This window comes from Heterodontus francisci, chromosome 38 (assembly GCF_036365525.1).
Source record: "Heterodontus francisci isolate sHetFra1 chromosome 38, sHetFra1.hap1, whole genome shotgun sequence".
Taxonomy (NCBI): Eukaryota; Metazoa; Chordata; class Chondrichthyes; order Heterodontiformes; family Heterodontidae; genus Heterodontus; species Heterodontus francisci.
Window position 1 is genome coordinate 4,886,500 of NC_090408.1, and position 24,442 is coordinate 4,910,941.

At 45.2% G+C, this 24,442-nt stretch overlaps 1 protein-coding gene across 4 annotated transcripts in view; it reads right to left on the reverse strand.

The window, feature by feature from the left end:
• Positions 1-24,442, reverse strand: part of LOC137352293 (zinc finger protein 583-like) — a 62,612-nt gene that overhangs the window by 32,354 nt on the left and 5,816 nt on the right. For all 4 annotated transcript variants that reach the window (XR_010969670.1, XM_068017578.1, XM_068017577.1 and 1 more), the window contains one exon: positions 23,545-24,439. Coding sequence is in view for 3 of the 4 variants with exons in the window: in XM_068017577.1 (XP_067873678.1) it covers positions 23,545-24,439 (895 nt within the window). In the remaining variant the exon portion in view is untranslated. The remainder of the gene's footprint in view (positions 1-23,544; positions 24,440-24,442) is intronic.

The window sequence follows — 24,442 nt, forward strand, 5'->3', positions numbered from 1 at the left end:
GCATTTATCCTGACTATTCTTTCATTTCTACTCTGACTATCACGTGGCACTGGTAGCAATCCTGAGATTACTACCTCTGAGGTCCTACTTTTTAACTTGGCTCCTAACTCCCTAAATTCTGCTTGTAGGACCTCATCCCGTTTTTTACCTATATCATTGGTGCCTATGTGCATAACAACAACTGGCTGTTCACCCTCCCCCTTCAGAATGTTCTGCAGCCGATCTGAGACATCCCTGACCCGTGCACCTGGGAGGCAACATACCATTCGGGAGTCTCATTTTCAACCACAGAACCGCCTATCTACTCCCCTTACAATCGAATCCCCTATGACTATAGCCCTTCCACTCTTTTTCCCACTGATTTATTTCAGTTCCTCTCTCTCACTCAGCCCTTTGTTCCCCAACATTTCTGGTATGGCATTTGTGTCCTCCTTTGTGAAGACAGAACCAAAGTATGCATTTAGTTGGTCAGCCATTTCTTTATTCCCCATAATAAATTCCTCTGTTTCTGACTGTGAGGGACCTATATTTGTCTTCACCAATCTCGTACTCTATTTTCCCCTTCTTAATCAATCCCTTGGTCCTCCTTTGCTGAATTCTAAACTGCTCCCAATCCTCAGGTCTGTTGTTTTTCCTGGCAAATTTATATGCCTTTTCCTTGGAACAAATGCCGTCTCTAATTTCCCTTGTAAGTCTTGGTTTGGCACCCTTTCCCGTTTTACTTTTGCGCCAGACAGGGATAAACAATTATCGCAATTCATCCATGCGCTCTTTAAATGTTTGCCATTGCCTATCCACCGTCATCCCTTTAAGTAACGTTTCCCAATACGTCATGGCCAACTCGCGCCTCATACATTCATAGTTTCCTTTACTAAGATTCAGGACCCTTGTCTCAGAATCAACTACATCACTCTCCATCTTGATGAAGCATTCGATCATATTATGGTCGCTCGTCCCCAAGGGGTCTCGTACCACTGGATTGTCAATTATTCCTCTCTCATTACACAATACTCAGTCTTGGATGGCCTGTTCTCTAGTTGGTTCCTCAACGTATTGGTCCAGAAAACCATCCCGTATACACTCCAAGAATTCCTCCTCTATGGTATCGTGACTAATTTGACTGGTAACTGATGTGTGGATGCAGATGATGTAGGCAGGGTTCTTAATGAGTTTTTGTCTCCGTCTTCACAAAGGAGAGGAATGATACAGACATTGTAGTTAAAGAGGAGTGTGAAATATTAGATGCAATAAGCAAAATGAGAAAGGAAGTACAGACAGTCTGGCATCCTTGAAAGTGACAAATCACCGGATGGATTGTATCCCAGGTTGGTAAAAGAAGCCAGGGAGGAAATGGTGGATACTCTGAGGATCATGTTCAAATCCTCACTAGATACAGGCGAGGTATACCAGAGGATTGTAGGTTTGAAAATGTTGTACATTGTTTAAACAAAGTGACTCCTGACAATACAGCCAATCAGTGCATTCCCAGCTGCACAGAATGGTTTCTTCCTGCCAGTATGGTGCTGTGCATGTGCAGCCTACGTCGGAACCCAGCTTGCCAGGACTAATTTGCGCATGCGCTCTAAAATGTCATCACATGCTGGAATGGGGCCACTTGCTTTCCACCTCGCCACCGCCTTCCCTCAGCCAATCGCTCTCGCCGCTACCTTCCATCAGCCACTCGCACCCGCCCTCACTGCTTCCCCCTGCCCCCTTCCCGGGTCGTTGCATCTCCCCTCAGCCACTCGTTCCCGCCCTTGCTGCTTCCTCCCCAACCCCCCCGGCTGCTTGCTGCAGGCCTCACCGCTTCCCCCCCTCAGCCACTCGCTCCTGCCTCTGCCCTTCCACCACCCTCCCCCCGCCCCCCACCTTGGGTCCATCACTCCCCCACCTTCTGCCCGAAGAAGCAATATGGGGGTGGGGGCAGGGAACGAGTTGCTGAAGCGGCAAGGTGGGGAGCGAGTGGCGGAGGGGTGATGTGGGATCCTGCGGCCAAGAAGAGGGAAGCGGCGAGGCCTGGAGCAAGCGACCATGGGTGGGGGGGGGGAGGGGGAGCGGGGAACGAGCAGCCAAGTTAGGGAAGTGGCGAGGGCGGGAGCAAGTGGCTGAGGGAAGGCAGCAGCAAGCAGACAGGCGCGAGAGGGATCGGTGAAGAGAGGCGCAATTGCTTCTATCTGAATTGTAGCCCAGAACCCATTTGCACTGCTGTAATTGTGCAAGAGGCTAAAGCACATGAATCTAGTTCCAAAACCAATATGTTAGAATATTAAGCATCGTACAAAGAGCAGATTGAAAGATGCCTTACAATGAGATTATTTGCTTCTGTACTAACACCGGTACTGTTGGGGGTGGGATGGATCCACCGTGGGGATTTGGGTTTGAGGCTACATTTATTTTTTGTGACAAATTGAGCAGAGCCATTTTTATTACTGGCAGCAGACAACAATGTTTGTGGATGATGCTGCATTTGCACATGTGCCAGTACTGTGCCACCTAGCGGTTCCGTTTTCAGCAAACGTAGAGGGATAGGATAGGACAGGATAATTATAGGCCAGTCAGTCTGATCTCGGTGGTGGGCAAATTATTAGAATCAATTCTGAGAGATAGTTTATCCTGTCACTTAGAAAGGCACGGATTAATCAGGGATAGTCAGCATGGATTTGTTAAGGGAAGGTCATATCTTACTGACTTAATTGAATTTTTGAGGAAGTAACAAGGAGGATTGATGAGGGTAATGCACTGCATGTTGTCTACATGGATTTTAGTAAGGCATTTGACAAGGTCCCACATGGCAAACTGGTCAGAAAAGTAAATGCCCATGGGATACAGGGGAATGTGGCGAGTTGGATCCAAAATTGTCTCAGTGACAGGAAACAAAGGGTAATGGTCGACGATGTTTTGCGAATGAAAAACAGTTTCCAGTGGCATTCCACAGAGCTCAGTGTCGAGTCCCTTGCTGTTTGTGGTATATATTAACGAGTTGGACTTGAATGTGGAAGGCATCATTGGGAAATTTATAGATGACACAAAAACTGGCCGTGTAGTTGATAGTGAAGAGGATAGCTGTAGACTCCAGGGTGATATCAATGGTTTGCATGAGTGGACGGAAAAGGGGCAAATGGAATTCAATCTGGAGAAGTGTGAGGTAATGCTTTTGGGGAGGGCAAACAAAGCAAGGGAATACGCAATAAATGGGATGATATTGAGAGGGATAGAGGAAGTAACATTCGTTCCACTCAAGTACTAGACAATGACCATTTCAAACAAGAGAGAATCTAACCATCTCCCGTTGACGTTCAATGGCATTACCATCGCTGAATCCCCCACATTCAACATCCTGGGGATCACCATTGACTAAGAACTGAACTGGACCAGCCACATAAATGCTGTGGCTACAATAGCAGGTCAGGGGCTGGGAATTTTGCAGTGAGTAACTCACTTCCTGTCTCCCCAAAGCCTGTCCACCACCTACAAGGCACAAATTGACTGGCACCCCACACACCACCTTCAACAGTCACTTTCTTCACCACCGACGCACAGTGACAGAGGTGTGCACCATGTACAAGATGCACTGCAGCAACGCACCAAGGCTCCTTTGACAGCACCTTCAAACCCAAAACCTTTCCCACCTAGAAGGACAAGGGCAGCAAATGCATTGGAACACCACCACCTGCAAGCTCCCCTCCAAGCCACACACCATCCTGACTTGGAACTATAGCACTGTTCCATCACTGTTGTTGGGTCAAAATCCTGGAACTCCCTTCCTAACAGCCCAAGGACTGCAGCATTTCAAGGCGGCAGCTCACCACCACCTTTTCAAGGGCAATTAGGGATGGGCAATAAATGCTAGCCCAGCCAGCAACACCCACGAACAAAGAAGAAAAAAAGTGAGACTTTGGAGTGCATGTCCACAGGTCCCTGAAGGTGGCAGGACAGGTAGATAAAAATGGTGAAGAAGGTATATGGAATGCTTTCCTTTATTGGCCAAAGTATAGAATACAAAAGCAGGATGTGACACTGGAACCGTATAAAATGCTGGTTAGGCCACAGCTGGGAGTACTGTGTACAGTTCTGGTCACCACATTCCAGGAAGGACATAATTGCCCTGAAAAGAGTACAGAGGAGATTTACAAGAATGCTGCTAGGGTTTGAAAATTGCAGCTCTGAGGAAAGACTGAATAGGCGAGAATTGTTTTCCTTAGAACAGAGGTGGCTGAGGGGTGACATAATTGAGGTGTACAAAATTATGAGGGACCTACACAGAGTAGACAGGAAGGACCCGTTTCCCCTAGCGGAGAGGTCAATTACTAGGGGGCACAGATTTAACGTGATTGGTAGAGGGATTAGAGGGGAAAGAGGAAGAACTTTTTCCATCCAGAGTGTGGTGGGTGTCTGAATTCACTGCGTGGATTGGTGGTGGATGCAGAAACCCTCAACTCATTTAAAAAGGTACCTGCACCTGCAACTGAATTGCTGCATAGTGCAAGGCTACAGACAAGGTGTTGGAAGGTGGATTAGATTGTGCGGCCAGTTTTTTCAGCCAGCGCAAACATGATGTGCTAATGGCCTCTTTCAGTGCAGTAAGTTTTCTATGGTTCGATAGTTTGACAATGACACAAAGATAGGAGACATTTGTAAGCAGTGTAGATGGATGTATAAAATTACAGAGGTGCTGGTAGTTTAATTGTATGGGATAAACTGCGACAAATGAATTGCAATATAAGCAAATGTGAGGGCATCCACTTTGGACCTAAAAAGGGCAGAACCGGGTACTTTGCAAATGTTGAAATGGAGATCCGAAGAAACTTGGGGGTCCAGGTACATAGATCAAAAAGTCATGAACAGGCACAGAAAATAATCAAAAAGGCTAATGGAATGCTGGCCTCAATATCTACAACACCAGAATACCTTCAGCTATACAAAGCCCTAGACAGACCACAATTGGAGTGCTGTGAGCAGTTCCGAGCACCACAATTTTGGAAGGGTATATTGGCCTTGGAGGGAGTGCAGCATAGATTTACTAGAATGATACCTGGATTCCAAGGATTAAATTAGGAGAGATTACACAAATTAGGGTTGCAGTTCCTGGAATTTTAAAAGTTGGGGATGATTTGACCGAAGTTTTCAAGATATTAAGGGAAACAGATAAGACAGATTGAGAGAAATTATTTCCACGAGTTGGGAAGTATAGGCAGAGTCAAAAATTTAGTCAGACATTTCAGGAGTGAAATTAGGAAACACTTCTTCAAGCAAAGGGTGGTAAAAGTTTGGAACTCTCTTCCCCAAATGGCAACTAATGCGAGATCAATTGCTAATTTTAAAGCTAAGATTGATAGATTGCTAGCCAAAGGTATCAAAGGATATGTGGCAAATGGGTATATGAAGTTAGATCGCAGTTCTGACATGATGTCAATGAATGGCGAAACAGGGGCTAAATGGCCGACTCCTATTTCCAGGTCCATAGATCTCTGAAGATAACAGGGCAGATTAAGAAAGCATATGAATACTTTCGTTTATTAGTGAGGCACAGAATAGAAAAGCAGGGAAGTAATGCTAAAACTGTATAAAACACTGGTTAAGTCACAGCTATAGTACTGTGTACAGTTCTGGTCACTGCATTTCAGGAAGATGTGAATGCACTGGAGATGGTACAGAGGAGCTTTATGAGGATATTGCCAGGAATGGAGAATTTTAGCTTTTGGGAAAGATTGGATAGACTGTGATTGTTTTCTTGGGAACAAAGCAGGCTGAGGGATTATTTAAATAAGGTGTATAAAATTATGAGGGTCCTAGACAGAGTGGATAGGAAGGAACTACTTCCTTCAGCAGAGGCATCTGAACTGGAGGGGCATCAATATCCTGGGCGGGAAGTTTGCTAGAGCTCTTCGGGAGGATTTAAACTAGTTTGGGAGGGGGATGGGAACCGGAGCTACGGATCAGTGGATGGGGTAGCTGTTGAACAGGCAGATACAGAGTGCAGAGAGTCTGTGAGGAAGGTTAGACAGTTGACAGGGCAAAGTTGCAGCCAGTATGATGGGTTAGAATTAGAATTTTTTTTTTTAAAGAATATTACAGCGCAGTACAGGCCCTTCGGCCCTCGATGTTGCGCCGACCTGTGAAACCATCTGACCTACACTATTCCTTTTTCATCCATATGTCTATCCAATGACCACTTAAATGCCCTTAAAGTTGGCGAGTCTACTAGTGCTGCAGGAAGGGCGTTCCACGCCCCTACTACTCTGAGTAATGAAACTACCTCTGACATCTGTCCTATATCTATCACCCCTCAACTTAAAGCTATGTCCCCTCGTGTTTGCCATCACCATCCGAGGAAAAAGACTCTCACTATCCACCCTATCTAACCCTCTGATTATCTTATATGTCTCTATTAAGTCACCTCTCCTCCTCCTTCTCTCCAACGAAAACAACCTCAAGTCCCTCAGCCTTTCCTCGTAAGACCTTCCCTCCATACCAGGCAACATCCTAGTAAATCTCCTCTGCACCCTTTCCAAAGCTTCCACATCCTTCCTATAATGTGGTGACCAGAACTGCACGCAATACTCCAGGTGCGGTCTCACCAGAGTTTTGTACAGCTGCAGCATGACCTCGTGGCTCCGAAACTCGATCCCCCTACTAATAAAAGCTAACACACCATATGCCTTCTTAACAGCCCTATTAACCTGGGTAGCAACCTTCAGGGATTTATGTACCTGGACACCAAGATCTCTCTGTTCATCTACACTACCAAGAATCTTCCCATTAGCCCAGTACTCTGCATTCCTGTTACTCCTTCCAAAGTGAATCACCTCACACTTTTCCGCATTAAACTCCATTTGCCATCTCTCAGCCCAGCTCTGCAGCCTATCTATGTCCCTCTGTACCCTACAACATCCTTCGGCACTATCCACAACTCCACCGACCTTAGTGTCATCCGCAAATTTACTAACCCACCCTTCTACACCCTCTTCCAGGTCATTTATAAAAATGACAAACAGCAGTGGCCCCAAAACAGATCCTTGCGGTACACCACTAGTAACTAAACTCCAGGATGAACATTTGCCATCAACCACCACCCTCTGTCTTCTTTCAGCTAGCCAATTTCTGACCCAAAGCTCTAAATCACCTTCAACCCCATACTTCCGTATTTTCTGCAATAGCCTACCGTGGGGAACCTTATCAAACGCCTTACTGAAATCCATATACACCACATCCACTGCTTTACCCTCATCCACCTGTTTGGTCACCTTCTTGAAAAACTCAATAAGGTTTGTGAGGCACGACCTACCCTTCACAAAACCGTGCTGACTATCGCTAATGAACTTATTCTTCTCTAGATGATTATAAATCCTGTCTCTTATAACCTTTTCCAACATTTTACCCACAACCGAAGTAAGGCTCACAGGTCTATAATTACCAGGGCTGTCTCTACTCCCCTTCTTGAACAAGGGGACAACATTTGCTATCCTCCAGACTTCCGGCACTATTCTTGTCGACAATGACGACATAAAGATCAAGGACAGAGGCTCTGCAATCTCCTCCCTGGCTTCCCAGAGAATCCTAGGATAAATCCCATCTGGCCCAGGGGACTTATCTATTTTCACACTTTCCAAAATTGCTAACACCTCCTCCTTGTGAACCTCAATCCCATCTAGCCTAGTAGCCTGAATCTCAGTATTCTCCTCGACAACATTTTCTTTCTCTACTGTAAATACTGACGAAAAATATTCATTTAACGCTTCCCCTATCTCCTCTGATTCCACACACAACTTCCCACTACTATCCTTGATTGGCCCTAATCTAACTCTAGTCATTCTTTTATTCCTGATATACCTATAGAAAGCCTTAGGGTTTTCCCTGATCCTATCCGCCAATGACTTCTCGTGTTCTCTCCTTGCTCTTCTTAGCTCTCCCTTTAGATCCTTCCTGGCTAGCTTGTAACTCTCAAGCGCCCTAACTAAGCCTTCACGTCTCATCCTAACATAAGCCTTCTTCTTCCTCTTGACAAGCACTTCAACTTCTTTAGTAAACCACGGCTCCCTCGCTCGACAACTTCCTCCCTGCCTGACAGGTACATACTTATCAAGGACACGCAGTAGCTGCTCCTTGAATAAGCTCCACATTTCAATTGTTCCCATCCCCTGCAGTTTCCTTCCCCATCCTAAATCTTGACTAATCGCATCATAATTTCCTTTCCCCCAGCTATAATTCTTGCCCTGCGGTATATACCTGTCCCTGCCCCATCGCTAAGGTAAACCTAACCGAATTGTGATCACTGTCACCAAAGTGCTCACCTACATCTAAATCTAACACCTGGCCGGGTTCATTACCCAGTACCAAATCCAATGTGGCATCGCCCCTGGTTGGCCTGTCTACATACTGAGTCAGAAAACCCTCCTGGCACACACTGGACAAAAACTGACCCATCTAAAGCACTCGAACTATAGTATTTCCAGTCAATATTTGGAAAGTTAAAGTCCCCCATAACAACTACCCTGTTACTCTCGCCCCTGTCGAGAATCATCTTCGCTATCCTTTCCTCTACATCTCTGGAACTATTCGGAGGTCTATAAAAGACTCCCAACAGGGTGACCTCTCCTCTCCTGTTTCTAACCTCGGCCCATACTACCTCAGTAGACGAGTCCTCAAATGTCCTTTCTGTCGCTGTAATACTCTCCTTGATTAACAATGCCACACGCCCCCCTCTTTTACCATCTTCTCTGTTCTTACTGAAACATCTAAATCCCGGAACCTGCAACATCCATTCCTGCCCCTGCTCTACCCATGTCTCCGAAATGGCCACTACATCGAGATCCCAGGTACCAACCCATGCTGCAAGCTCACGCACCTTATTCCGGATGCTCCTGGCGTTGAAGTAGACACACTTTAAACCAGGTTCTTGCTTGCCAGTGCCCTCTTGCGTCCTTGCAACCTTATCCCTGACCTCACTACTCTCAACATCCTGTACACTGGCACTACAATTTAGGTTCCCATTCCCCTGCTGAATTAGTTTAAACCCCCCCGAAGAGCACTAGCAAATCTCCCCCCCCAGGATATTGGTACCCCTCCGGTTCAGGTGAAGACCATCCTGTTTGTCGAGATCCCACCTACCCCAGAAAGAGCCCCAATTATCCAGGAAACCAAAACCCTCCCTCCTACACCATCCCTGCAGTCACGTGTTCAACTCCTCTCTCTCCCTATTCCTCGCTTCGCTATCACGTGGCACAGGCAACAACCCAGAGATAACAACTCTGCTTGCTCTCGCTCTAAGCTTCCACCCTAGCTCCCTGAATTTCAGTCTTAAATCCTCATCTCTCTTCCTACCTATGTCATTGGTGCCTATGTGGACCGCAACTTGGGGCTGCTCCCCCTCCCCCCTAAGGATCCCAAAAACACGATCCGAGTGTGTCTATTTTAACGCAAGAAGTGTCAGGAATAAGGGTGATGAACTTAGAGCATGGATCAGTACTTGGAGCTACGATGTTGTGGCCATTACGGAGACGTGGATATCACAAAGGCAGGAATGGATGTTGGATGTTCCAGGGTTTAGATGTTTGAAAAGGAATAGGAAGGGAGGTAAAAGAGGTGGGGGAGTGGCATTGTTAATCAGGGATAGTATCACAGCTGCAGAAAGGGAGGTCGTCGAGGTGGGTTTGTCTACTGAGTCATTATGGGTGGAAGCCAGAAACAGGAAAGGAGCAGTCACTTTATTGGGAGTTTTCTATAGACCCCCCAATAGCAACAGAGACACGGAGGAACAGATTGGGAGGCAGATTTTGGAAAGGTGCAGAAGTAACAGGGTTGTTATCATGGGTGACTTCAACTTCCCTAATATTGATTGGAACCTCCTTAGTGCAAATAGTTTGGATGGTGCAGTTTTTGTCAGGTGTGTCCAGGAAGGTTTCCTGACTCAATATGTAGATAGGCCGACTAGAGGGGAGGCTATGTTGGATTTGGTGCTTGGCAACGACCCAGGCCAGGTGGCAGATCTCTCGGTGGGAGAGCATTTCGGTGATAGTGATCACAACTCCCTGACCTTTACTATAGTCATGGAGAGGGATAGGAACAGACCGGAAGAGAAAATATTTAATTGGGGGAGGGGGAATTACAATGCTATTAGGCAGGAACTGGGGAGCATTAATTGGGAACAGATGTTCTCAGGGAAATGCACAGCAGAAATGTGGAGGTTGTTTAGGAAGCACTTGCTGCGACTGCTGGATAGGTTTGTTCCGATGAGGCAAGGAAGGGATGGTAGGGTGAAGGAACCTTGGATGACGAAAGATGTGGAACAGCTAGTCAAGAGGAAGAAGGAAGCTTACTTAAGGTTGAGGAAGCAAGGATCAGACAGAGCTCTAGAGGGTTACAAGGTAGCCAGGAAGGAACTGAAGAATGGACTTAGGAGAGCTAGAAGGGGACATGAAAATGTCTTGCCGGTAGGATTAAGGAAAATCCCAAGGCGTTCTACACTTATGTGAGGAACAAGAGGATGGCCAGAGTGAGGGTGGGGCCAATCACGGATAGTGGAGGGAACTTGTGCCTGGAGTCGGAGGAGGTAGGGGAGGTCCTAAATGAATACTTTGCTTCAGTATTCACTAGTCAGAGAAACTTGGTCGTTTGTGAGGACAGCGTGGAACAGGCTGATATGCTTGAACAGGTTGATGTTAAGAGGGAGGATGTGCTGGAAATTTTGAATGATATGAGGACAGATAAGTCCCCGGGCCCAGACGGGATATACCCAAGGATATTACGGGAAGCGAGGGAAGAGATTGCCGCGCCTTTGGCGATGATCTTTGCGTCCTCACTGTCCACTGGAGTAGTACCGGATGATTGGAGGGTGGCAAATGTTATTCCCTTGTTCAAGAAAGGGAATAGGGATAACCCTGCGAATTATAGACCAGTCAGTCTTACGTCGGTAGTGGGCAAATTACTGGAGAGGATTCTGAGAGACAGGATTCATGATTATTTGGAAAAGCATGGTTTGATTAGAGCCAGTCAGCATGGCTTTGTGAGGGGCAGATCATGCCTCACAAGCCTTATTGAATTCTTGGAAGATGTGACCAAACACTTTGATGAAGGAAGAGCAGTGGATGTGGTGTATATGGATTTTAGCAAGGCGTTTGATAAGGTTCCCCATGGTAGGCTCATTCAGAAAGTAAGGAGGCATGGGATACAGGGAAAGTTGGCTGTCTGGATACAAAATTGGCTGGCCCATAGAAGACAGAGGGTGGTAGTAGATGGAAAGTATACAGCCTGGAGCTCGGTGAGCAGTGGTGTTCTACAAGGATCTGTTCTGGGACCTCTGCTCTTTGTGATTTTTATAAATGACTTGGATGAGGAAGTGGAAGGCTGGGTTAGCAAGTTTGCCGATGACACGAAGGTTGCTGGAGTTGTGGATAGTGTGGAAGGCCGTTGTAGGTTGCGACGGGACATTGACAAGATGCAGAGCTGGGCTGAGAAGTGGCAGGTGGAGTTCAACCTGGAAAAGTGTGAAGTGATTCATTTTGGAAGGTCGAATTTGAATGCGGAATACAGGCTTAAAGACAGGATTCTTGGTAGCGTGGAGGAACAGAGGGATCTTGGGGTCCATGGCCACCCAAGTTGATAGGGTTGTTAAGAAGGCATATGGTGTGTTGGCTTTCATTAACAGGGGGATTGAGTTTAAGAGCCGCGAGGTTATGCTGCAGCTCTATAAGGCCCTGGTTCGACCACACTTGGAATATTGTGTTCAGTTCTACACCTGGGCCGGACTGGAACCAATGTCCTTGGGGGTGCTTTTGCTAACGCTGTTGGGGAGGGTTTAAACTAATGTGGCAGGGGGATGGGAACCAAATGAGGTCAGTGGAGAGTAAGGATGTAATAACTCAAGCCTGTAAGGAACTAGATAATGAAGTCAGCGTGACTAAGGGAAAGAGTAGGGAGGGAGCAGATGATGAAAGCAAAGGGACTGGTGGTCTGAGGTGTATTTGTTTTAATGCAAGAAGTGTAGTCGGTAAGGCAGATCAACTTAGGGCTTGGATTAGTACCTGGGAGTATGATGTTATTGCTATTACTGAGACTTGGTTAAGGGAAGGGCATGATTGGCAACTAAATATCCCAGGATACCGATGTTTCAGGCGGGATAGAGAGGGAGGTAAAAGGGGTGGAGGAGTTGCATTACTGGTCAAAGAGGATATCTCAGCTGTGCTGAAGGAAGGCACTATGGAGGACACGAGCTGTGAAGCAATATGGGCAGAACTCCGAAATAGGAAGGGTGCGGTAACAAGGTTGGGGCTGTACTACAGGCCTCCCAACAGCGAGCGTGAGATAGAGGTACAAATATGTAAACAGATTATGGAAAGCTGTCGGAGCAACAGGGTGGTGGTGATAGGAGATTTTAATTTTCCCAACATTGACTGGGATTCACTTAATGTTAGAGGTCTAGATGGAGCAGAATTTGTAAGGAGCATCCAGGAGGGTTTTCTAGAGCAGTATGTAAATAGTCCAACTCGGGAAGGGGCCATACTGGACCTGGTGTTGGGAAATGAGCCGGGCCAGGTGGTTGACGTTTCAGTAGGGGACTACTTTGGGAATAGTGATCACAATTCCGTAAGTTTTAGAATACTCATGGACAAAGACAAGAGTGGTCCTAAAGGAAGAGTGCTAAATTGGGGGAAGGCCAACTATACCAAAATTTGGCAGGAGCTGGGGAATGTAGATTGGGAGCAGCTGTTTGAAGGGAAATCCACATTTGATATGTGGGAGGCTTTTAAAGAGAGGTTGATTAGCGTGCAGGAGAAACATGTTCCTGTGAAAATGAGGGGTAGAAATGGCAAGATTAGGGAACCATGGATGACAGGTGAAATTGTGAGACTAGCTAAGAGGAAAAAGGAAGCATACATGAGGTCTAGGCGGTTGAAGAAAGACGAAGCATTGAAAGAATATCGGGATTGTAGGCACAATCTGAAACGAGGAATTAAGAGGGCTAAAAGAGGTCATGAAATATCTTTAGCAAACAGGGTTAAGGAAAATCCCAAAGCCTTTTATTCATATATAAGGAGCAAGAGGGTAACTAGAGAAAGGATTGGCCCACTCAAGGACAAAGGAGGAAAGTTATGCGTGGAGTCAGAGAAAATGGGTGAGATTCTAAACGAGAACTTTGCATTGGTATTCACCGAGGCGAGGGACATGACGGATGTTGAGGTTAGGGACAGATGTTTGATTACTCGAGGTCAAGTCGGCATAAGGAGGGAGGAAGTGTTGGGTATTCTAAAAGGCATTAAGGTGGACAAGTCCCCAGGTCCGGATGGAATCTATCACAGGTTACTGAGGGAAGCGAGAGAGGAAATAGTTGGGGCCTTAACAGATATCTTTGCAACATCCTTAAACACGGGTGAGGTCCCGGAGGACTGGAGAATTGCTAATGTTGTCCCGTTGTTTTAGAAGGGTAGCAGGGATAATCCAGGTAATTATGGACCGGTGAGCCTGACGTCAGTGGTAGGGAAGCTGCTGGAGAAGATACTGAGGGATAGGATCTATTCCCATCTGGAAGAAAATGGGCTTATCAGTGATAGGCAACATGGTTTTGTGCAGGGAAGGTCATGTCTTACCAACTTAATAGAATTCTTTGAGGAAGTGACAAAGTTGATTGATGCGGGAAGGGCTGTAGATGTCATATACATGGACTTCAGTAAGGCGTTTGATAAGGTTCCCCATGGTAGGCTGATGGAGAAAGTGAAGGCGCATGGGGTCCAAGGTGTACTAGCTAGATGGATAAAGAACTGGCTGGGTAACAGGAGACAGAGAGTAGCAGTGGAAGGGAGTTTCTCAAAATGGAGACATGTGACCAGTGGTGTTCCACAGGGATCCGTGCTGGGACCACTGTTGTTTGTGATATACATAAATGATTTGGAGGAAAGTATAGGTGGTCTGATTAGCAAGTTTGCAGACGACACTAAGATTGGTGGAGTAGCAGATACTGAAGGGGACTGTCAGAGAATACAGCAGAATATAGATAGATTGGAGAGTTGGGCAGAGAAATGGCAGATGGAGTTCAATCCGGGCAAATGCGAGGTGATGCATTTTGGAAGATCCAATTCAAGAGTGAACTATACAGTAAATGGAAAAGTCCTGGGGAAAATTGATGTACAGAGAGATATGGGTGTTCAGGTCCATTGTTCCCTGAAGGTGGCAACGCAGGTCAATAGAGTGGTCAAGAAGACATACGGCATGCTTTCCTTCATCGGACGGGGTATTGAGTACAAGAGTTGGCAGGTCATGTTACAGTTGTATAGGACTTTGGTTCGGCCACATTTGGAATACTGCGTGCAGTTCTGGTCGCCACATTACCAAAAGGACGTGGATGCTTTGGAAAGGGTGCAGAGGAGATTCACCAGGATGTTGCCTGGTATGGAGGGCGCTAGCTATGAAGAGAGGTTGAGTAGATTAGGATTATTTTCATTAGAAAGACGGAGGTTGAGGGGGGACCTGATTGAGGTGTACAAAATCATGAGAGGTATAGACAGAGTGGATAGCAAGAAGCTTTTTCCCCAGAGTGGGGGATTCAATTACAAGGGGACACGAGTTCAAAGTGAAAGGGGAAAAGTTTAGGGGGGGGATATGCGTGGAAATTTCTTTACGCAGAGGGTGGTGGGTGCATGGAACGCTTTGCCAGCGGAGGTGGTAGACGCGGGCACGATAGCGTCTTTTAAGATGTATCTAGACAGATACATGAATGGGCAGGAAGTAAAGAGATACAGTCCCTTAGAAAATAGGCGACAGGTTTAGATAGAGGATTTGGATCGGCGTAGGCTTGGAGGGCCGAAGGGCCTGTTACTGTGCTGTAATTTTCTTTGTTCTTTGTTCTGGTCGCCTCATTATAGGAAGGATGTGGAATTTTTTTTAGAGAGGGTGCAGAGGAGATTTACCAGGAAGCTGCCTGGACTGGAGGGCATGTCCTACAAAGAAAGACTGAGGGAGCTAGGGCTTTTCTCATTGGAGCGAAGAAGGATGAGAGGTGACTTGATAGAGGGGTACAAGATGATGAGAGGCATAGATAGAGTGGATAGCCAGAGACTTTTTCCCAGAGCGGAAAGGGGGCATAATTTTAAGGTGATTGAAGGAAGGTTTCGGGGAGATGTCAGAGGTAGGTTCTTTACACAGAGTGTGGTGGGTGTGTGGAATGCGCTGCCAGCGGTGGTAGTAGAAGCAGATACATTAGGGACATTTAAGCGACTCTTGGATAGGTACATGGATGATAGTTAAATGAAGGTAGGTAGGTAGTTTGATCTTCGAGTAGGTTAAAGGTTCGGCACAACATCGTGGGCCAAAGGGCCTGTACTGTGCTGTACTGTTCTATGTTCTATGTTGAGTAATTGGTCGGAGGATGAGAGGGACTTGAGAATTCTTTTCACCCAGTGGGTGGTGGGAGGTCTGGAACACTCTGCCTGACAGGGCTGGTAGTGGCAGAAACCTTCATTGCATTTAAAAAATATTTGGATATGCAATCAAAGTGCCGTAACCTACAGGGCTATGGACCAAGAACTGGGAAGTGGGATTAGGCTGGATAACACTTTTTGGCCAACACATTGGCTGAATCTCCTGCTTCTGTGCTGTTAATTTTCTATGTTCTATGTAGTTCAGTCTCATACCCCCATTTTTTTGTCTATTACCTTGTAAGCTCATTTAGAATTAGAATTAGAACATTACAGCGCAGTGCAGGCTCTTCGGCCCTCGATGTTGCGCCAACCTGTGAAACCATCTGACCTACACTATTCCATTTTCATCCATATGTCTATCCAATGACCACTTAAATGCCCTTAAAGTTGGCGAGTCTACTACTGTTGCAGGCAGGGCGTTCCACGCCCCTACTACTCTGAGTAAAGAAACAACCTCTGACATCTGTCCTATATCTATCACCCCTCAACTTAAAGCTATGTCCCCTCGTGTTTGCCATCACCATCCGAGGAAAAAGACTCTCACTATCCACCCTATCTAACCCTCTGATTATCTTATATGTCTCTATTAAGTCACCTCTCCTCCTCCTTCTCTCCAACGAAAACAACCTCAAGTCCCTCAGCCTTTCCTCGTAAGACCTTCCCTCCATACCAGGCAACATCCTAGTAAATCTCCTCTGCACCCTTTCCATAGCTTCCACATCCTTCCTATAATGCAGTGACCAGAACTGCACGCAATACTCCAGGTGCGGTCTCACCAGAGTTTTGTACAGCTGCAGCATGACCTCGTGGCTCCGAAACTCGATCCCCCTACTAATAAAAGCTAACACACCATATGCCTTCTTAACAGCCCTATTAACCTGGGTAGCAACCTTCAGGGATTTATGCACCTGGACACCAAGAGCTCTCTGTTCATCTACACTACCAAGAATCTTCCCATTAGCCCAGTACTCTGCATTCCTGTTACTCCTTCCAAAGTGAATCACCTCGCACTTTTCCGCATTAAACTCCATTTGCCATCTCTCAGCCCAGTTCTGCAGCCTATCTATGTCCCTCTGTACCCTACAACAACCTTCGGCACTATCCACAACTCCACCGACCTTAGTGTCATCCGCAAATTTACTAACCCACCCTTCTACACCCTCTTCCAGGTCATTTATAAAAATGACAAACAGCAGTAGCCCCAAAACAGATCCTTGCGGTACACCACTAGTAACTAAACTCCAGGATGAACATTTGCCATCAACCACCACCCTCTGTCTTCTTTCAGCTAGCCAATTTCTGATCCAAAGCTCTAAATCACCTTCAACCCCATACTTCCGTATTTTCTGCAATAGCCTACCATGAGGAACCTTATCAAACGCCTTACTGAAATCCATATACACCACATCCACTGCTTTACCCTCATCCACCTGTTTGGTCACCTTCTCGAAAAACTCAATAAGGTTTGTGAGGCACGACCTACCCTTCACAAAACCATGCTGACTATCGCTAATGAACTTATTCTTTTCTAGATGATTATAAATCCTGTCTCTTATAACCTTTTCCAACATTTTACCCACAACCGAAGTAAGGCTCACAGGTCTATAATTACCAGGGCTGTCTCTACTCCCCTTCTTGAACAAGGAGACAACATTTGCTATCCTCCAGTCTTCCGGCACTATTCCTGTCGACATTGACGACATAAAGATCAAGGACAAAGGCTCTGCAATCTCCTCCCTAGCTTCCCAGAGAATCCTTGGATAAATCCCATCTGGCCCAGGGGACTTATCTATTTTCACACTTTCCAAAATTGATAACACCTCCTCCTTGTGAACCTCAATCCCATCTAGCCTAGTAGCCTGAATCTCAGTATTCTCCTCGACAACATTTTCTTTCTCTACTGTAAATACTGACGCAAAATATTCATTTAACACTTCCCCTACCTCCTCTGATTCCACACACAACTTCCCACTACTATCCTATCCTCAAGTACCTGCCCAACTCCCTTTTAAATTTATTTATGGAATCAGCTTCCACCATTTTTTCAGGTATAGCTTTCCAGATCCTGACAGCTCTGACTGAAAAAATGTTTCCTCTTCTCTCATCTCGATCTTTTGTCAAATTTATGAACTCTGGTTAATGACCCACTTGCCTAAGAGTATAGTTTTCCACCTATTCTATTAAAACCTATATTAGTTCACCTCAACTTGCTCTGTTCCAGGTAAACAGTCCAAACTTTTCCAACCTCTCCTCATAACTGAAGTCCCTCATCCCTGGTAACATCATTTGTTCCCTTTCTCAAGGCATTTATGTCTTTCCTGAAGTGCTGCACCCAGAACTATCCACAATACTCCAGCTGAGGCCAAGCCAGTGATTTATAAAGTTCTAGCAGGATCTCTTTGCTTTTATATTCTATTTATAAACTAAGTAATTCATTTTTTAACCATCAGCGTATTCTGACACCTTTAAAGATTTGCATATGTGGACACATCTGCTCTGACAGTTTTCAATATCGTACCATTTATAGTATTGTCTTTCCAAATTAGTCCTCCCAAAGTGCATCACTTCACAGTTCTCTGCCTTGAACTCCATCTCAGTCATAGTCATTTACGGCATTGAAGGAAGCCAATCGGCCCATCAAGGCCATGCCAGCTCTCCATGGAGCAATCCAGTCAGTCCCACACTCCCATTCGATCCCCATAGCCCTGCAAATTTATTTCCTTCAAATGTCCATCCAATTTCCTTTCGAAATCATTAATTGTCTCAGCTTCTACCATCCTTGTGGGCAGCGTGTTCTAGGTCATTACCATTCACTGCGTAAAAAGGTTCTTCCTCACATCTGCATCTCTTGCCCAAAACCTTCAATCTCCTCACCCTTGTCGCAGTTAATTGCCTTGTTTTCCTTGTTTAACTTGTCTAAGCCAGTCATAATCTTGTATACCTCTATCAAATCTCCCCTCAATCTCCTTTCCTCCAGGGAAAACCACCCCAGCTTTTCCACCTAAAATCCCCCATCCCTGAAACATTCTCGTAAATCTCCTCTGCATCCTCTCAAGGACACTGATACCTTTCCTAAAGTGTGGTGACCAGAATTGGATGCAATACTCTAGTTGGGGTCTAACCAGAGCTTTATAAAGGTTCAGCATAACTTCCCTACTTTTGTACTCAATACCTCTATTTATGAAGTCCAAGATCCCATATGCTTTGCTAACCACTCTCTCAATATGTCCTGCCACCTTCAAAGATCGATACACATGAACCCCCAGGTCCCTCTGTTCCTTCACACTCTTTAGAACTGTGTCATTAAGTCTACATTGCCTCACCCTATTCCTTCTGGCAAAATGCATCACCTCATACTTATCTGTATTCAATTTCATCTGCCACTTGTCTGCCCATTCTGCTAGCCTATCTGGGTCCTGGTGCAGGCCATTCATATCATCCTCACTGTTTGCCACTCCTGCAAATTTGGGATCATAGGCAAATTTTGAAATTCTATTCTGTATTCCAAGATCCAAGTCACTTATATATAGCAAAAAAATCAGTGGTCCTAGCACTGACCCTTGGGGAACACCACTGACTACCATCCTCCAGTCTGAAAACAATCATGTAGCACGACTTGCTGTTTTCTGCCCTTATGCCAATTTTTTTATCCAATTAGACACTGACCCTCCTATTCCATGAGCCTCAATTTTGTTAACAAGCTTTTTATGTGGTACTTTATAAAACGCTATCTTGAAATCCATATGAACATTTACCACATTCCCTTCATCAACATATCAGGGCGGCACAGTGGCGCAGTGGTTAGCACCGCAGCCTCACAGCTCCAGCAACCCGGGTTCAATTCTGGGTACTGCCTGTGTGGAGTTTGCAAGTTTTCGCCAGGTGCTCCGTTTTCCTCCCACAGCCAAAGACTTGCAGGTTGATAGGTAAATTGGCCATTATAAATTGCCCCTAGTATGGGAAGGTGGGGATGGGGTAGGAATATGGGATTAATGTAGGATTAGTACAAATGGGTGGTTGATGGTCGGTACAGACTCGGTGGGCCGAAGGGCCTGTTTCAGTGCTGCATCTCTAAATAAATAAATAAGCCTAGTTTCTTCATCAAAAAATTCAATGAGATGTCAAATCCATGCTAGCTATCCTTAATTAGCTCAAACCTCTCCAAGTCTCTTTAGATTTTTTCCCCTGATAATTGTTTCTAAACTATTACCCACCACAGATGTTAAACTGGTCTGGAGTTGCTACAACTGTCCTTACACCCTTTCTCTCTCCAATCCTCTGGCACCTCCCCCGTATCCAGGGAAGATTGGAAGATTGCGGCAAGTACTTCCGCTTTCTCCATACCCACTTCCTTGGGATGCAACCTGGGATGCAAGCCTTTCGGACCAGGTGACCCTGAGCATAGCCAGCCTTTCCAGTACCACTACCTACTCAATTTTTACCCTACCCATTGCCTCTACTCTCTCCGCTTCTACTGATACTTGACAGATTCCTCCAAAGTAAACATCAATACAAAGTACTCATTTAGTACTCAAGCTTTACCCTGTGCCTCTAAGCACAGATTCCCTTCTTTGTCCCTAATAGACCCCACTCCGCCCCTTTACTACCCACTTACTATTTACATGCTGGTAGAAGATATTTGGGTCCGTTTTATACTTACTGCCATTCTGTCCTCATATTCTCTCTTTGCCAGTCATATTTCCCTCTTCACCTCCCCTCTCAAATTATATTTGGCTTAGTTCTTGAAGAATTCACCTGATATGCATCATACACTTTTTTTGTTTCATCATCTCTATCACCCTTGTCATTCAAGCAGCCCTGTTTTTGGTTCCACTGCCTTTCGTCCTTGTCTGTCATGCTTTTGCCCATTTCACCATCCTATTCAGGATGACAAAGTTTACAACTATTCTCATCACTCATAATATATTGCCCAATTTAAAATCAACCACAAACTGTATAATTAAAGCTGCTCCCTCCACCAGAGTCTAGGTCATTTGTAAAATTGTAAAAGTATTCGTTCCAAAACTGACCCTTGAGGTACATCATTACAAACCCCCACCACCCTACCCTACCCTGGTTAGAAAAACATCCCTCCACCACTGTCTGCTTCCTGCCACTTTCCCCTCAATTCCATGGTCTTAACAGATCTTTGGCACTTTGTCAAATCCCTTCCCAAAGTCCATGTACACATCTACCCAGATCAACCTTTTGTGTCATGACAAAGAATTCAATCAAATTAGTCAGACATGAGTTATCTTTAATAAATTCAGGCTGGCTCGCCTTGATTAACCTCCATCTTTCCAAATAAAAGTTTATTTCATCTCTGATAAAGGGGTCCAATAATTTTCCCAACAGCATTAGGCTGACTGGCCTGTAGTTTCCAGGTTTATCCTTCTCCCTTAAATAGTATAACAGAGGTTGGCAACCTTTTTAGCCGAAGAGCCATTTAAAAAAAATTTGATTACTAACGTTTGGGAGCTGCAAGACGAAAAAAATTAAAGAACGGAGTAAAGGCATAAGCGTACTTTAAGAGGAAAAACATTGTTTATCGAGAATCTATGGAACATTATGCACTTATCTGATGCTGTAAAAATTCATTTGCTTTAACTTCTCTGACGCTTATAAGAATGACTGTGTGGTTACGACTGAATTTCTTGTAATTTCAATCTTGTACATGGGTCACACAAAAATCTAGTTTCTACATCCCAGAAAAAGGCAAAAACCATTATTTTTGTTTTCAAAGTTGATTCTTAATGCTACACAAATTTTAAATTTGCCTTTGGCTTTATCAATTTTTTCTAGAGAATAACGGCACGTTTTCTTTCACTGTGGTGAATATTTTTCAGCAAAGGTTTTGAGCTTTGCCAACAGCAGCCAGGCCGAATTCAATTTTTTGTTAACATGAAATATTTCATTCCATATCAGATACATGAGAGTCCTATTTGCAAAACAAAATCTAGTCATCTCAGCAAATGAGACTAATCCCATGTGTGATGTTATTTATAATATTTATACAAACTAGCAAATTCTAGCATTAAATAGTGAATGCTAAATTATTTAACACCCGTGAACTGAGCTATGAGGTAAACTGCCAACAGCTAGGAGACTTCACTGTTAAGAGTTGGGTGAACTTTTAATTTATCTTTTTAAGACCACAAGTACCATACATTTTCCAAAATAATCCCTAAAAATGCTATTTTGAAGCTCGATAGCATAGAAGCTACATTTTTGATTAAACAAATGAATAACTCAATGAAGGAAAATTTTGTTGCCATTTAGTTCTTTGGTTTGTCATTTTCTTGACTTAATTTTTTTAGGCTTCCTTCATGATAATGCGATCGATCCAACTGGAAAAGGCTGGGAGCCGCAAATGAGAAGTTAAAGAGCTGCAAGTTGCTCACCTCTATTAGAACATTAGCAACCCTCCAGTCCTCCCAAACTACACTGGTAACCAAAGAGGGTTGAAAGACTGTGGCCAATGCCTCTGCTTCTTTCAACAACCTAGGACGCATTCTATCCGGACCAATTTTCAATTTTTTTTTAAGCATGCTTCTCTATTTTTTCCCTACGTGTCCATAATTTCCCTCTCCTGTTTTTGAGAAACCTTCATATCGTCTGCTTCCTTTGTGAAGGCAGACACAAAGCAGCACTGATTTAATACTTTAGCTATGTCCGCTGCCTCCGCAGAGGACAAGTAACATTGGCAAGTACAAAAGCATAGAAACAACAACTGAAAGACAAAGAAACAGAGGATGCATGAATAGCTGAGGCAGTGAGGTTCAGCAAATACAATAGAACATTAAAAACCTGGGCAGCCGGTAAAAGATGTGGGGAGGCAATCAGCTCTGGAGAAAAAAAAAAGAGCAGGCAAATAGCGAGAAGCAACAGCTTTGAAACCAGCACTGTACTCTTGACAAGGACCCTTGATCAGCCATGACCTGGTTGACTGAGATTCCCAATCTTACCCAACTTAGGGTCCAACATTCCCGCTAATTTTGTTTTGGAGAGCGTGGGCAATTTGGTTAAGTGCAGAGCCCTTTCAAATTTTCTTGTGCGGCCAGGCAGTAATTTAAAGGGACCGACTTGTGTGTAGCCTGCATGAGAACTTTCAGGTTGTTAGGCAAGCACACAGCATAGAGGGAATATTGTAGTTTAGAATGGTCACGACCAAACATTTTCACCAGCTCCAGATTTAAATCTCCAAAACTCCCATACCATCTATTGCGTCTGATAAATTCTTGGGTAAAAAGAAATTTAGGACTGATGCACAGGTTAAACTCAGCCTATAAAACACAATTATTAAAAATTTATCAGTGCATGCTTCCTTTTGTCTCACATTCTCCCAGCTGTGGTGTGCAAACACTGATCTTTCATCTCTGTTCCCCGGAGATCAAATCCAGCCCCGGTAGGAGGAACTCAGTATCAGCGTTGTCAGACACCATACTGTCACCTCCGGAACCTGGGTTAAAATCCGTGCCACATAGGACAAAGGTTTTTCTGTGTGCTGTCAGTAATTCAGGCAGTCGCACTGAAACTTCTCAGGGGTCTGGGTATACACAGAAAACCATCCTTGCAATGGAAAACCTCACAGTAGGCCAGAATGGAGTGAGTGCAAGACTGAGATGCATTGTTGGGGTAGACTGGAGACACATCTGGCTCTGTTAAATCTGACCTGGAAATGCTTGATACCAATATTGAATGGCTGGCACTGAGTATCAGTCTGGACGACATGCAAAGCCTTAATGTTTTAAAAAAAAGTCTGACTAACCAATTTATGTAATACAATACTGAACTAGCAAACCAGAGATTTCAAGCTCAAATCCCATTCTGGCAAGTTGTCAAGTGAATTCAATAAACCTGCTAATTTATGGACTACCATGAGATAAAATGAACCTGGTTCACAAATGTCCTTCAGGGCAGAGAACCTATCACTCTCACCCAGTCTGACTATGTGGTTCTGAAATGGTCTGACAAGTTCCTCACAATAGAAGGCCCATCCTTATTTTCACAGGGCAGGGCGGGGAACAATAAATGTAGCCAGCATTTCCCACATCCTACAAAACAATAAAATAAGCTGTCATAATAAAACTGTGGAGACAAAACTGCAACCTTTGAATTATATTGGTGTGCTTACCTTTCTCATCATGTCCTTCTCCTCGCTGGTGCCTAGTCAGGTTACTGGATCTGTAGAAACGCTTCTTGCATAGAGGACATTCAAAGGGCTTCTCGCCAGTGTGGATTCCCTGATGCTGAATCAAGTGACTAGACGTGTAAAAGCGTTTCTTACACACAGCACACTCAAAGGGCTTCTCCCCGGTATGAACCCGCTGGTGGACAACCAACTCACTGGGACGACTAAACTGCTTCTTGCACTCAGGGCACTCCAGCCGCTTCTCGCCAGTGTGAATCCGCCGGTGCACTGTCAGATCACCGGGTCGGTTGAAACGTTTCTTGCAGTCTATACACTCGTATGGCTTCTCACCAGTGTGAACCCGCTGGTGCACAATCAAGTCACTGGGGCTGTTGAACCGCTTGCCACACTCAGGGCACTCGAAAGGCTTTTCACCAGTGTGGATGCGCTGGTGCCGCGTCAGGTGGCTGGAGGTGAAAAAGCGCTTTGTGCAGACTTGGCACTCGAACTTCTTTTCCCCAGTGTGGAACTGTTGGTGCCTGTTCAGGTGGCTGGAACGGTAAAAGCGTTTCTTGCACACAATGCATTCAAAGGGCTTCTCACCAGTGTGGATGCGCTGGTGAACCCGGAGCTCGTTGGATTTGCTGAAGCGCTTCATGCACAGGAGGCACTCGAAGGGTTTCTCCCCTGTGTGGACCCGCAGGTGGGCATCCAGAAGACAACGCCACCTGAACCCCTTCCCACAGGTCATGCACCAAAAGGCATGGCCCCCTGGGATTCCCAAGGGAAGCTGGCTGGGTGCAGGCATGTCAGACGATGTCGGCTGTTCATCAGTTAATTTCTCAGGTTCTTTTAGTACTTCCATGTTGGTGGGTATGTGTCCTGCTGTCTTCCAAACCTA